Source organism: Spermophilus citellus (assembly GCF_964194105.1).
Source record: "Spermophilus citellus genome assembly, chromosome: 1".
Taxonomy (NCBI): domain Eukaryota; kingdom Metazoa; phylum Chordata; class Mammalia; order Rodentia; family Sciuridae; genus Spermophilus; species Spermophilus citellus.
Window position 1 is genome coordinate 45,761,606 of NC_138182.1, and position 16,065 is coordinate 45,777,670.

The window sequence follows — 16,065 nt, forward strand, 5'->3', positions numbered from 1 at the left end:
CTGAAATATAACTTTAGATATTATATAAAAATACATATATTTTCTCTCCTCACTAGAAAAAGTATTGTTTGCAGGTTCCAGCATGATGTAACAATTCAAAAGAACTTAACCCTTCAGAAGATCATCTGTTTACAATGAGATGATACCCTCTCCACTCGAGGTGCACAGTGGCCCATAAATCATGGGTTTGATCCAGAGAGCTCACCCCTCTTGGAGCCCAAAGAGCAACCATACTTGCTCCAATCTGGTTTAATTCTAGGAATTCATTACAAAATTGTAAAACCATTGTGTAACACGCCACCATAAGTCCAAGCTCACCCATTGGCTGTATATATGCATATTGTCTACAGGGTTGAGAGCATGGATAATGAGTTTGCACCATTTCGGGCCATGCCTCTTAGTAGTCTTACACACCTATATACATATTTCTTGGCTTGTTTAAGAGAAGTTTCCAAATATCTACGAAATATGTGATAATGCTCCACAGAATAGGTCTCAATCTATATCTCGAACTTTAAAAGCCCCAAAGTACGTTGCATCTTGATCTGGATCCAATAGGGAAGGGTTGGACACTTCAATGCTTATTTCTTCACCAGACCGTAGCTTAAAAAATCCTCCAACATTTATGGAATAAAAATGGAACTCTGAATTCCCTGACCAGTATTTGGTGCTCCCTCCTTTCATCAGGGTGTGAGAACTGGGGATTTTGATGCTGCTTTTAGTGACATAGACCATCAGCTGAAGATACTCGGTTGCTAGATCTCCCGAGGTTTCATGATGTCGAAAGCAAATGTTGGCATACAGGTAATAGAAGCCATCTTGGTTAACCACTAGTTTTCCATTGCTCAAAGTCATATTGGAGATCTTGGCCCAACCCCGGTCATGGTACCAAGAGGACAGACTCACTTTGTGGGAACCTGTGGAGAGAGAGACGCCTGATTTACAATCCACTCCTGGAATGAGAAAGACAGTCTCACAAATCCATGAAGTCAGAGCAGAAAACAGCTTAACCGTCATTGTTCCTAGGAGAGAATAACTTCTCGGAATTCATTTTTCTATACCGGGAGAAATACATTCAGATGTATTTAGTGCTCTTTGGTAGGCACATTAGAGGGTACAAAGGCCAAAAATCTCACTTTTCCTGCCTCAAGGAAGCTGCAGTACATTAGAGTTAAGTATAAAATGGGCTCAGACAAGAGGCAAGGTGTTAGAACTGAACAGAGAGGTACAGATAATTGCTATGGGAATTCAAAGGGGAGAGAGATTATTTCCACCTAGAGGGATCAAAACTGACTTTGTGTTGTTGCTAACTGAGCCTGGGAACTTAAAAAGAGGAATAGGATTCAGCTCCACAGACAAGAGCAGACAGGTCATTCCAGATTGAAGAAAAAGGATTAGAAAGCCAACCACCACAGCAAAGCAAGAAGCTAGCAGAGAAGGAGAATCCTCCTACCTCACATGTTTCTGCCTTTTCTTTTATTCTATGGAGAAGGATATGTAGGAGATGAAAATCTGGGTCACAGTAACTTTGAGCAAATGGCCAAACTCCTAAAATCTATTCTTATCACCATTTATTTTCCCCACCTCTAAAAGCCCATATGTCTCTCAGGCTCACACAACTAAAAAGCTATTCTCAGAGCAGCTGGAAAAAAAAAAAAAAAAAACACTTCATAGTCCATTGTGACCGAAGTATAGTAAAATTTCTCCCCAGTGACCAAATGTTCCTTTAGTTCCTCCTCATTCCTGGAATGAGGTAACAACTAATCCTCATGCTTTTACCAGAGCAGTGAAGAATTTCCAAAGAATATTCTAAATCAGGAGCAAGTCCAGTACTTTTTTTTTCATATTACAAGTCTCTAATTTATTTTTCCTGGCTTTAAAATTTGGTAATACCTCTATGACATGATTAATTAATCAAAGATTTATATTTATGTGGATACTTATTATTCTACTGGAAAAAAATGATAACTAATGAAACACTAAGTAGAAACACTATAGAAAGTCTAGAAAGATTTTTTTTCTTCTTCAGGGAATTTTGTACATACTTAGGCAAACTGAAGGTCATCATCTCTCTGACATCAAAAGTCAAAACAGAGCTGAGTCTCAGATGGGTTGGGATTAGTTTCTGCAGCTCTGAGTTCTTGGCTATTTGTTGTGACTGCCCAACAACTTAAGTCAGGTCTTGAGACAGTGAGGTAAAGAAATTGGCCCAGGGTCTTAGTGGATCCTCTGGTTAGGTGGATTCTAGGAGATCCCTGTAGACTAAGACACCCACTCAAGGTACTTTCCCAGACTTGCCTGAGTCCTGGAGAACACTGAACATCTCATGCACCTTCCCCAAGAGAGCCACAAGTTGGATAACATTCTACTGTCTTGGGGGTATAGCCTGGAACCTCAAAAGCAGACTATTCCAAAGGCCAAGCAGGAAGTAGGACAAATAGAGGGGAAAAAATGTGACTTGGCCAGTCTACAGTGGGGCAATCCATCATTAGAAGACCAAGAACCCAGTGATTCCAATTCCCTGATGCAGAAACAGAAGCCTTCCTGAGCTCTACAGCTATCCACAGAGGGGCCACCACGTCACCGTGGCTTCAAGGGTTCTCCACAGCAAGCTCCCTTCTTTTTACATAGGAGGTCTTATTTCATGGTTCACTCCAAATGTACATATCATCCTACAGTCCCAAGGGAGTCAACATGAGACAATAGAACCGTATTCACCACATTGTCATAAACACTAGTGAAACAATTCCTCCAGGCTGGTAAATAGCTGCCTAATTCATGGACAGAAAGATGTTTCCCACCTCAAGCCAGGCATGGTGGCGCATGCTTATGATCCCCAAAGCTTGGGAAGCTGAGGCAGGAGGATCTCAAGTTCAAAGCTAGCCTCAGTGACTCAGCAAGGTCCTAGGTAACTCAGTGAGACCCTGTCTCTAAATAAAATACAAAAGGGAGGGAGCTGGGGATGTGGCTATGTGATTGAGCCCCCCTGGATTCACTCCCCAGGACAAAAAAAAAAGTTTCCCACCTCAAATTATCCCATACTGCCTCCTACTTGTGTGCTGCATTCAATCCTTCAATTAATTATCTTATATCTCTTAACAGAGAGAAGCAGAATAGTGACATGAAGTCTATCCATTCAATGGAAGGGATTAGTTCATGTTAGAGTGGGATATGGCCAGCGAAGGCAAGGAAGAAATCTGAAATAAGAACTTTAACATTATACCACTCTTATGATTAGGGAATTCAAGTAGAATACATTGTTCTTTTCTATGAAACATCTCTGTTTTTATCCATCCACTGACTCATGTATTCACAGATTCATTCTGTTGATCTGTCATGTAATAACAGTGTTGTGCTTTCTATAGATATTCATTCTGTCCATAATTAAGAATTATATCAAGTCATACACCATCATGACACAACTAATCATAGAGAAAATAAAAATGAGCATACAAAACACGACATTTTCATTTTTGCTGTTGCAAAGCACAAGGTTGACATTCAGTGACAAAAAATTTCCAAGCAAAAGCTGCAGCAATTCACAATGATTGGGAAAACTGAGCTCAATGAGAGACAGAAGGGCTAGACAACAGGGAGGATTTGAGTCAAATCTGGACTGAGAAAAGAGAGTATATTGGTGAGGAAAAGTGTTTGAGTGTTCACAGCATCAACAGAAGAAAGTCAGGGAAGCTAGATATTAAGAAGAGAGAGCTCACATGTAGACAACAGTGGGGAAAAACATGAGAAAAATATGCTGTGATTTGATTGGAGGGACTCCATATCACCCTGGGTTTCCAACACCCATGAGGTGTGCTGGTGGCCTCCTAACCCAGGCTCCCCAGATTCTTCAGCCCTATGCTATGGTCCAGACTTCTGCAAATAGTTAGCCTGAGCACCCTAAAGAAAGCTACATATTCTGACCCCACAAAATACTTCCCAATGTGTCTTATGCAAGAAGCTTTGAAAGTGCACAGATCTTGTAAGGCAGATCCTAATTTCATATGTGTAAATAAACACGAAACAAAGCCATTAAAATGCAAAATTAAACCATCTTGCTTTGGCCAACACTGGGAGATCAATGAACTTAAGGGGATGCTGGCCCACCAGAGCAACAAATTCTATTTTCTTATGCAGAAACATATACTGAAACATTTCCCTTAGTCACAAACCCAATAACTGTCAGAAAATAACCAGGAGTTCTTTCTCGTTATTTTGGCAATAGTTTGATTCTAGGTGCCTGCAGAGAGAGAGAGCTTTGCAACTAAAACATGCTTGCTATTGCCAAACAGACTTTGGCACACAATCTAATGTAATATTTATCATATGCCATTTAAATGAACTGAAAAGATAAATGTAGGGTACATTCATAGCACATACGGCTGATACCTAAGTATTAATTTGATTGCCTTTGCTAATGTGCGAAATAGTTTTCCACTCAGGGAAAATTAGTGTAGCTCCATCATAAAGGACACACAGACAAAGAGACAAAAATTGTTTATGGAGCAAATATCTGGAACAGGAATAGGTAGAATAGAAAATCCTCTAAAAACCCAAGTGTTAGTTTCTTACTTTCTAATGTCTCCAATCAAGAAATAGCCCTCCATGGTCCACACTATGATAATGGCTTCAAAATCACTTACTAAAATCTGGTACTTTTAAAAACTTAATTAAAAACAACAACAACAACAACAACAACAACAAAAACTTGCCTTAAGTCATTTGTACAACCAAGTGGAATAGTTATAATTATTTAAATAAACTCAAATAAAATAACAAATCCCAATCATGGAATGCTTTCCATATGCCACAATCTTCACAGCTACCCCATGAAGCAAGCAATATCTATGCCCATCTTAGACATGGCAAAGCCAAGGCAGAGTCTAGTAAATTGTGCATGGTCATGGGTCCAGTAAGCAGGCCAGTGGCAGTCAGATTTTAGAGTCCCTGCCATGAGATACTCCACTAATCTAATTCTTACAGGAAAAGAGAACTTAAGGGCTTTATTTTCCTGGGACAAAGCCAACTTGCTACAAGTACTATGTAGTCTGCTTATAGGATAATGTATAGCATAAAAAACATAGATTTAAGGATTAACTGAGTGGAACTCAACTTCTAATCCTCCTACCTCTGTGACCTTGAGCAAATGACAAACTATATAAACCTCTGTTTCTCTCTCTGCAAATTTCTGAATCACCGTCACTGTGCCTCAACATTAGAGTAAGGACTACAGATAATGAACACAGACCCAAACGTCTGATCCATAAGTGGATCAGACATATTCAATACGTGTTCAATAAGTGGCATCATAATAATTAACAATGGTGTTCAATTATCACTCTATCTAAGGTTCCTTGTCACCTTTTGATCCTCACCTAGCCCAAGGTGAGTGAGCAGTGGGTAGGATGATGGAATGCCCAGGGCATTAAGGTAGCTACAAGCACAAAGCTCTGGGTTTCCTCACTTTCAAAGGGTAATCAGGTCTCCAGGCCATTGAGCTAAACCCTACCCAGAGGAAATCACTGGTCTCTGAAGAAGGGGGAGAATGTCTCATTTTCCAGAGGACTAGTGTCTCTTAAAGACCATGCTGTTGAGCTCCTCTGTGGATCTCTACAGCAAATGGCTGAGTAGTTAACTACCTGGAGGAACTCATCCACCTCAGAGGTCAGCAATGGGGCTTTGTTACCTTTAGTGTGGGTAAAAACAGATGAGTACATCAAGGGATTGTCCTTCCCAATGATGTGATCTCAACCAGCAGTCATTTGAAATAAACAGGTAGTCTGATGATCTGAAAATGAAGTCTGCTACTCCAGAATGAGAAATGCTGGCCGTGAGGATTAGGAAGAGCAGGAACCCTGGGGTATGGTGATACTCAGAGATTCTCTGTTAGCTGGAAGTCGAGGCCAGAGGGGAGAGAGCCAGAGGTCTTGCATGGCCAGACCTCTCTCACAAGTCTCAGAATGACAGCCCTTGGTGATGATCTCACTCAATACCTTAGAATCCCTGGAAAACTCTGGGTTAACATAGGCAGCAGGGTCAGTCATTGACCGCCCCGCCCACACACACACACATAAAAGCAGATCCTCTTCTCTCCTGCTGTGGGGATTTGGAATCCCATATGGCTGGCTCCAAAGGCCCTGCCTATAGATACCAGGTGGCCAAGGCTGTCTCTGATGGCACACAGAGAAGACCCGGGTATTGGCAGCAGCACAGGACACAGTGGTTCTGCCACACCATGTTTGCTTTGGGGTCACCTGGCCCAGGTGTGAACATATGGCAGCTGCCATTTAAAGGTCAAGGAATCCTCCTCTCCTGCTTCTACAAGGGAAGAAGTAGGAGACTTCACTAGTCCTCATCCTCTGGTCTTTCTGGAAAATTATAATGTCCATTTCCAAGACATGGATCAACTGAAGACTAATGATTTTTTTTTCACTCTTGAAAATTTCAGTAACATGCTAATAATATTTTTGATTATGTGAATGGAATGGTAAGTGATTCTCGAGATAGTTTTATAATTAAAATAGATATAATTAAAACTTACCTGATGGGATGTTGGTGGCATTAATAGTGAGATGAGCAAAAGGTTGAGTTTCAGGCTTGCCCCTCTTGGCCAGATCAAACCAGGAACCTTCCATCATAGCTGGAGATGAGAGAAAGCACATTAACCCAAGGCTAGTGACCCTATGGGATCTCAAATAATCACAGATTCATGATTACCTTTCTCTGCTCGGATGTGCTGTGACCCAACAATATGTTGTAACTCCTGAAAGAAAAAGGAAAAAGAGTTTCATTTATAAGCTTATTCTTTCTGTAAAGCAGTAGGACAATTCAAGTGTTAGACATGTAATCAATGAACCCTCTTTTCCTTCAAAAGATGCCAGAAGTGCAGAGACAGTGAAATTTCTGGATTATCTCATTAGCTATCAAAGGAGGTTCACCCCTAAAGAATTGGATGTTATTGTGCTTAAAAAGTCAACCATGCTCACCATCCAACAAAACCCTTTGGACAATAGGAGGAAATAGAAGACAATGTAAATTATAAAACACAAAATAATTGAGCATAATTAAAAACTTGTAGCAGGTACACAAATGGAGATGAAGTTAACTAGGAACGTCACAATTACAGGGAATATATGACCCTCTTAAATCCTCAGGGAGGCTCTATTTATATCTGTTTCATTAGTGAATTCCTGTTACAATGCTGAAGCTCAGCCCACAGGAAAGAGAATGATGCCTGGCTCCCAGTGGTTAATTTTTTTATTTTAAAGTCACAGCGTATTTAAAGTACTATATGGAAGTCTAAGAGCTTTTAGAGTACCAATAATTAACTCTAAATATTGCTCTAAATAGAGGTCTAGACGCATAAGCCAGAAAACGAACGAACACCAGTGCATAAAGAGTTTAGGTAATTGCACATCTCAATTTGAGCCCTCAGAATGAAGGCACCAATAGGTAACACATGCCCACCTGAAGCCAGACATTAGCTAGCATTAAATGTGCCATCATGGGACCTAATAAGGTGGAGTGGATGAGAGCCCAGGCTTTCACACGGTTCAAATCCTTCATAAACTAGGATATTAACAGCCCTTCTATCATCATGTGGTTAAGAAGATTAAATGAGATAATGCAGGTAGGCACTTAGCTGAGTGCCCAGTAAATTCAGATATACAGATACTAGAAATGCTAGAGAGATTCCTAACTTCTGTTACTAAGGATAACCATTCATGCTAGCCCCAGCCATGATGTTTAAAGGACAGACCATATAGAGCTTCAGTTTTTTGAGTGTCTGGGTAGGAGGGCTTCGAATAGATTAGACAGATAGGCAAACAGATAAATGTAGACAGATGGATTCAAATAGATACAATAATACAGCTTCCATTGTTATAAGCTGGAAGTGTAATGGAGATAATATTTATTCTTTTCTGTACCTTCAGGACCTTCCCCTCCCAGAGACAGGAGAAACCTATTCTGTTTTTAATGACCACTGGAGGACACAACTCAGCTGTCTTTGCTTACCTACTTGAAAGTCCTAAAATCACTGTGTGGTAACTTTGTGAAAGGAATCCTAGGGTTTATCTAAAGTCATCTTCTGCCCTGCCCTAGACTCAGGACACTGCACAGCCCTGGAGAAGCCATTTGCGGGCATTCTATAGGCCAATCCTTTTGAATTGAACAATACAATTGGTTTCTTTCTGCTGTTCACCTCCAGCCTCCCAAGTCCCTTCTCAAGATCTTTGGATTCCCCATAGTCCCCCAGTGTTTGGAATTTCCTGGTTTGAGCTCCTCAGCATTCACAATGGAGATCATGATTTTAAACACACACACACTCTGAATATTTTCACACATTTAAATATACCGTGAACACCGTGTATATTTATACATTGTATATATTTTTATACATTTACATAGATATAGTGTATCTTCATTCTGTATGAATTTATGCAACTTATATAAATGTACCTTTATGTGTTCTCTCATATGTATACATTGTATCACACTATACATTTATATATACAGGATTGTATCCTTATCCATTGTGTATATCGTTACACATTCATAAATACATAAAGCTTCTTTTTACCTGATTACTAGCTCTTAAAAGATTGGAATAGGAACCTTGGAGACTTAAAGCTACCCTCTCATTTTCCCTCTAGCACTGATCTGCCTCACCATCAGAGGAGAAAGGAAGGAGTGCCGAAGGAAGCAGAGCTAAGTATGCATATGCCTGCAAATGCCAGTTTCGTGATTTTTCTCTGCAAACACCCTTATTATCTAGACAAACAAGGAAAGATCCTTTGTCCCTGCTCAGTGGTTTTCAAACTTGAGTGTGAATGACCACCTCAGGGAGGATGATGGAAGACAGATTGCAGGGCCAGCCCAGAGTTTCTGATCCAGATGGGAGGTGGGACCTGAGAATTTGCATTTCTAACAGGTGAGCTGGTGCTGTTGGCCTGGGACATCATTTGAGTATGACAACCCCTTTCACATTCCCAAACATTCACAGATGGGCAAATGGGGAGGTTATCATGAAGCTTGAGACTTGGGCAGAAGCAGCAGAAGATTCAAGCCACTGATTAAACAGGCAGGAATTAGTTTGTTCATTCTCACCTCGGAACAAACACTTCTTGCCCATGTAATCAGTGACTTCTAGGTCAGAGCTGCCACAGACCCATTTAGTTACAAGAAAATTCAATAAATAGCACCTCTCAGAAGCACTTTCAATGACTGCTTGTAAAGGAAAAAAAAAAAGCTTCATGCCCCAGGATGAATGAAATCTCTAGAGACTCAAAAGGTAATGCTGCTCTTATGTTATATCTCTCAGGAATCTGAGAACTGCATTTTCTCTTAGAAATTCTAAAGGAAATGATCAATTAAAAAGAAAAAAAGAAAGGAGGGGGCTTGTAATATTTCTACAACTTTGAGTTACAAAAATTGTAGCCCCAATATGTGTATCACCACCTCACATTTTTTAGTTCTAAAATCATTGTTATTTATGTACAAGCATGATATAGCATCCTCTAAGAGAACACTTTTAGGGTGTTTGGTGGTTGAGCACTGTAACAAAAATAAAATAAAATAAAGTTAACATGGGAATTCCAGTGAGGAACCTGGTTGCACTTTAAGGGAAGCTTTTGGGTTGCCTTGGCCCCATCCACAGCCAGTCTACTTGATACTTTTTTAAAAAATGCTCCCAGGTGATTCTAGTATGCAGCAGGTGTTAGGAAACATTATTGCTAATTGAGTGTTCCCATGAAGAGCTGTTTGGTGACACCTCTGTTTAGTCAAAGGTTTATTATAATCTCACAAATTATTTTTCTATTCCATGTACTGAAAGTTAAATAACTTCTTATATTTGTAGCTAACCAACTGTTTCCTTGTAGGACCACATTTTACTCTTATGAGAATCAGAGCCTGGATACCTATTATTAACCTCATTTTTCAGACTGAGAAATGGAGCTAGAGAGAGAGTAAGGTCTCATCTAATAAAACTGGGGCTTGAACCTCTGTCTTCCAGAGCTACACCCATGCCCCTTTAGAAGGCATCATAACGAATGCTCTTGAGAGCCCCAAGAATCCTCAGAGCATGGTTGTTTCTCTGCAGTAGTTAACTCTGAGGAGGAGGCACACCTTGACTGGGCATCTGGCTTCTGGGTTCCCGGGTGTTACAGGGCAGAGGCCTGCCACAAAACTGAGGCAGCCTCAGAGGCCCCTTCTTCAAACGCTGATTCTTGCAATCATGCCAGGAAGATTTCAGACAAGTTGCTCAGAGTAACGGGCATGAGTTTATTAGAAGGGATAAGAAAGGGGAAAGTGGGCACTCTCTAAGGAGAGAGTGGGTCCTCTTGGAGAAAAGGATGACATGACCCTCCTGCCCTCCAGTTTTATTGGGGGTCCCAGGGAGGTTTCTAGAGAGTCCCACTCAGGTTCACTTTTTGACTTTTGACTAACAGGAGAAGGATGACATCAGACTTCTGAGTCTCTACAGCCCACAACAACTCTGGGTCACTTTGGCCTATGTTAACCAGTTCTAATTGGAACCTGTTCTTACAGATTTTGTGGCTAGAGGGAATTATCCTTATCTCCCTGAGTTCTGAGATCTAGTCTATGTAAGGGTCACAACAGTCCCCCTCTTCACTGTAACTTGTGTTCTTCTTATCAACATTTCAGGCCTTTGCAACATTGCAGATAACAGGTCGATCACAGAGAAATGTAATATGTCCTGTGGACTTAAGCCAGGCAGCAATGCAGAAAAATTGCCTTTTAAAAGAGAAAGAAAGAAAGAAAGCATGTGTGGGTCATCACAGTGGGCCCAGATTATAGAATTATTCCCTTAACCTTATGTTCCCACCACTTGAATCTGTTCCCTATCACTGGAGAACGACAAAAGGAGCCCAAACCTCAGGAAACACGATCCCAGACTTTTAAGAGGCTTCAGAATGCAACTGACTCAAAACTGGTCAAATATGTTCTGGGCTAAACTGACAAATCCCCCAAACTAAGGCCTGCAGGCCCTATGAATAAGGGGCAGGACATCTGCTAACACGACAGTGTCAAGTCCGTTCCACAGAACAGAGCCACCCTACTTGGTCACCTCTTCAAGGATCAGATACTTTGCTACATGTATTCCAAGCATAGATCTTTCTCAAATGTCCCCCAATATTTTTGTTTTTTTAATATTATAGAAACCCTCCCATAAAACGTACCCAAACTTCACCTCAACTAATAATTTCATTTATTTTCTAAGCTTCACATTTATACTGATTTTCGTCCTCATTAGTCCTATATATCTCAAGTTAATGAGAGTGTCTTTAAATATGTAGAGTTCTTTACCTAAATCTTATTCAGACATTGCTTCTGGTTTCTTTGAATTCACAAAGTTCTAATAATCTAATTTGGGGAAAACACTACAAAGAGCATCCTAAATCCTTTTTTTTTTTTTTCTGAACAAATTATTCAGATGAAAGAGATCTTTAAAAAAAACATATATGCATTTTATCTTACTTTAAGCCAGCTATAAATTAATAAAACCAGTTAAATCTCTGGATAAACATCTAATGCAATCACATTACCTACACTAACAGAATGCCCACAGATTTGCATAAAGAAGTTCAGGTGGCTTTGACACATCTCCCAGAAAATAGCCTGAGAAGAAGCTCTGCAGGAACAGCTTTCAGTGTGAGTAAGCTGGGCAAAGGGCACTCCCAGCCTTCTTTTGGCTTCAAGCCACTATTGAGTTATCTTCAAGAGAACTTAATGTTCTGCACCGCCCGCCTCCCCAAAGCTCAGCTATCGGCTTTCTCTGAATTCGGCAGAGTTATTATCTGCTACTTTCAAAAAGCAAAAAGAATTGGCTCTTGATTACTATAAACTATCCACGATGACTAGGATCATTACCTACAATAAGTTACTAAGAAAGTCCCATGAATGAATGAATTTATTTGTGGTCACTGTAAAAAGTAGCCTTTTCAGAAAATTGATTCATTATTAAATAAGCATAATTTGGGCTTAGTTATTTATGATCGTTTCCTTTAACCCTTCAAAATAGGACCAAAAAAAAAAAAAAAAATGAAAACTCAACTACTGCAGGCAACCAGAGAAATCAGCTGCCAATTCAAGGATTAAAGAAACCCTCTGACACACTGCCACCTAGTGGACAATGTCCAAAATTGACAGGCCTGGGACAACACCGGTTTTTAAAACAATAAAGAGGAAGTTTCTGGATGTTTAAAAAAATCTTTTCATTGTGATGTTTTTCTATTTAAACTGCATAACTTTTCATCTTTGCTGTCAAAGTATATTTTAACAGACAGGAAAACAACCGATATATTTTTTTTTTCTTTCAAACCTCAACTTTCACTTAACTCATAGAAAAAAAATGTTGAGATTTCACAATTTCTCCTCCAGGAAACAAAGTACACAACAGATCAATGTGATTGTGTAACTGTGGTCTCTAGTGCTGCCTCTCTTCAACTCTTCTTGAACTCAACATCCAAGAAACACAATTCCCATGAGTGTGATAGCAAAATTTACTCCAGTCTGTTAGGACCCGGCTCTCTTCAGAACCTTGAACATCTTTTAATACATTGTTAGGATCTCTTGCCAAACACAGGGAGGAAGGAGACATCCCGAAGCTGGCTCCATCTTGATTAAGTCAAGACCCCTTTGGGGAGTCTGCACTCTATAAGAATAAATATAAACACTTATGAGTACTTTCAAGTCCTTGGAGTAGTTATGGGAATTTTGCTCCAGGTAATGTAAACATTTACAACAAACTCTAAGCCTGCTTTGCAAACTCATCTGAATAACTGCCCCAAACAAGACTTTGGCAACATTTCAATCCAGGAGTGAATGTTATTAAATTGGTCTTAAGTTTGTTTGACTGCATTTTTTGCATCCTATGAAATAATATAAACAGATTTAAGTTCCAACTGGAGACATCCCCGGCTGCAAAGATTCCCCTGAAAAGGTCAAGTTACTGGAGTTTGGGTTTATCTGGACTAAAAATCCACCTGTGCAATGTGATGTAAACTCTGTGTTCCTTGTGGTACCTGTCAATCAGAGCACAGAAGAAGCAATTTGTACAGCCAGATGCTTTGGAAACCACTGGTTCCAGTCCATAGCTGGGGTCTCAGGTGGCTGCTTCCCTCTGCAATACCAGTAGCAGCTGCAGGGACATCTGGCTGGTTGAACAAGGATTTAACACCCATTTGCCAGATATAATGCAGGGTTCATACACTTGTTAACATATGTAATGCTTTCATTTTAATATCTTAATGATACCTTTCATGTAATTCTTCTCCAACCTAGTTACAAGAATAGTGCATTCATCAGTGAGTTAACACATGAATACCACACATGGGTTGTTTCTGAAAATGAATAGCCAGTTTCCTATTCCTGCAGGGGAGTCCTGCAGTCTTCCACCTGGTAAGTAGCTCAGCAATTCATCCCCTCCTCTCCAGCTACCACCGCTTTCAAGCTTCAGGCTTTCATCCCTTCTCGAATTTTATAAAAACAGCCTCCTACCTCTTTGCCCTGTCTCCTGCCCTCCTCAGACTGATCCATTGCTACTAGAATGAACATCCTAAAGTACAGGCAGAAGCAAGTCCCTTCTCTTCTTAAAATCATCCAGGAACAGCTTACACACTTCAGGAATAAGTCCACATCCCTCACTAGGGCTTATGAAGCTCTGAATGACTGAGCCTATGTGATATTGTGATATAAAAAGAAATAACATCATTGGTCTTCATCTCAGGTTCCTGGCACAGAACTCCTAAAATTATTGTAATTTCCTGACAGGTAGGAATGATGAAAGCATCTTTTTGTTGTTTATAATATATCATATCCTCCCTCCTCCCAGGGCCTGGGAGGAGGGAGGATATGATATATTCCAACTAGATCTGAATTTATGCTAATGAGGTGACTATTAGAGAAACCAAACAGAAGACTAGAGGATTAGAGCTTTAGCTCCACCCTCTGACCTTCAGGGAGGGAGAGGGGCTGGAGATTGAGTTCAATCACAAATAGTCAAAGATTTAATCAATCATGCCTACCTAACATACCCTCCACCAAAATACTATGTAATAGAATTGTGTTCTTTATAATACATTGGTAATAGTAACTAAAGTGCTTCCCTGAAATCTGTAAACTGTTCAAGCAAACTACTGCACCTGAGAAAGGGGTCACCTGAAAAAACCCCTCCCCTCACACACATGCATTTGTAACTGGTTGGTCAGAAGCACAGGTAACAGCTAGTCTCAGTTGTGGTGGTCTAGGCCTGTAATCCTAGCAACTGTGGAGGCTGAGGCGGGAGGATCACAAATTTGAGGTCAGTCTCAGCAACTTAGCAAGGCCCTCAGCAATTTAGTGAGACCCTGCCTCAAAATAAAAAGGGCAGGGGTTATAGCTCACTGGTTAAGTGCTCCTGGGTTCAAAATCCCATTTCCAAAAAGAAGAAGAAAAAGGAGAAGGAGTTGGAGAACGAGAAGAAAGAGGAGAAGAAGGAGGAGGAGCAGCAGTTATTGTCTAGAGAAGTAGAAACCACTTAAGGTGAGAAAAACCTCAAACATTTAGTGTGAAGAGTGTTGTGCATGTAGAGAACACAGCAGCTTTTCCTTTAGCCTGGTTAGACTCCAGGCCCTCCTGCTAGTCCTCCCCTGCACCACCACCCTCAAGGGCTCTCTGGAACTCCATGGGTTCCAGCCTCTGGGAACTACTGACAGCTCTACTGCAAGACCCCTGGCTCATGCAGACCTCACACAGCTGACATCACCAGCTCTTCCCTAATCACAGAGCTGCCATCTTAGTTTACAAAGCATAGAAAAAGCAGCTACCACGTGAGGGACAGCAACATGAGAGACAAGATTTGGAATCTCTCTCTCAGCTTTCCTCCCTCCCCCTAAAATTCATACTGACCTTTTTAAAAATCCATAGGGCCTGGGAGAAGGGAGGATATGATATAGGACCTGGAAGGAGCAGGTGACCCCCCAGGTCCTTACAGAGTCAGTGGAGACAGTTCAAAAACATCCTGAAGCAAAGAACTTTAAGAGGAGAATCCATTGAATAGTGAGCTGCCTAAATACAAGCAGATTGCAAACTGTGCTTCTAATCCATTTCCTTAGAGCACAGCCCACAAGATATCTGGAAGTGGGGAGCCGGGAGCATGGAGGAAAGGGTCAGGGAGTGAGGTGGATGAGGGCTCCCACAGCCCAGGAAGAATAGGGGAGGGGGGAAGCTAGATGGGGTGTAGATCCCACTAATCCTGAAGGTAAAAGCATATCCAACCTAAATTTCTAACTTTTATTGATCCCTAGAAATCTTTACTTTTCAATATAAAACTACCGCCTATAAAAAAAAAAAATTCTCCCAATGCCAGTCTCTCAACACAGATTCTACACACCCTTGCTCTTAATCTCTCCACCTCCTACCTCATCAGCCACCACCATCTGACAGCTGTCTATGAAAATTCTCAGTGAAGAACTTGACCAAGATATGGGCTGAGCTCCTCCCCCAGCACAATACAGTCACCAGGGCATCATTTCTGCCAAGAGAAGTCTGAAAAGTAGAAGAGACATGTCTTCACAAATGGCTAATGAACCCTATCCACTGAGGGGCTGAGGAATATTGTGGCCTTGTTTTCATAAAGCAGAGCGATGCTTTTCCTGGCAGTGTGATGGGTATGCTGGGAATAGAAAATTAGTTTTTATTGTTTAACCTTCATGGTTTAAATGAGGAAGCTTCTGCTGCAGTTAAAGGTCCCCTTGGGCATTCATAAAGGAGCTGTATGACAGCAATATTAGTCTTCATAAAGAGCCCAATTTTAAAATGTCTGACACCATGCTACTTGTTAAAAAAGTTTAATCAAGGGGTTTGGCAGAGTTACTGCAATGTGGCATCTTGGGCTAACTGTGCTGTTTACCATGCCCCTGATTTCCTTTGCCAATCGAAAAATAATAATGCCGCCCTTACCTTGGCAGTGCTTTCTACATTTGCAAAGCTTCATCTCCTTTGAAAAAAAAAAAAGGCTTATTCTAGCACACTTTCCCCCAAAAAGTGTTTCTCACTGCTAGG

The 16,065-nt window shown here is 40.8% G+C and overlaps 1 protein-coding gene across 1 annotated transcript in view; it reads right to left on the minus strand.

Moving 5' to 3' along the window:
* Nucleotides 1-495: 495 nt before the first annotated feature.
* The window catches only part of TNFSF11 (TNF superfamily member 11), a gene marked incomplete at both ends in the record, with an annotated part of 34,170 nt that continues 18,600 nt past the window's right edge, over nucleotides 496-16,065 (minus strand). The window contains 3 exons of the mRNA XM_081304657.1: nucleotides 496-917; nucleotides 6,539-6,637; nucleotides 6,715-6,760. Of these exons, the coding sequence (XP_081160783.1) occupies nucleotides 496-917; nucleotides 6,539-6,637; nucleotides 6,715-6,760 (567 nt within the window). The remainder of the gene's footprint in view (nucleotides 918-6,538; nucleotides 6,638-6,714; nucleotides 6,761-16,065) is intronic.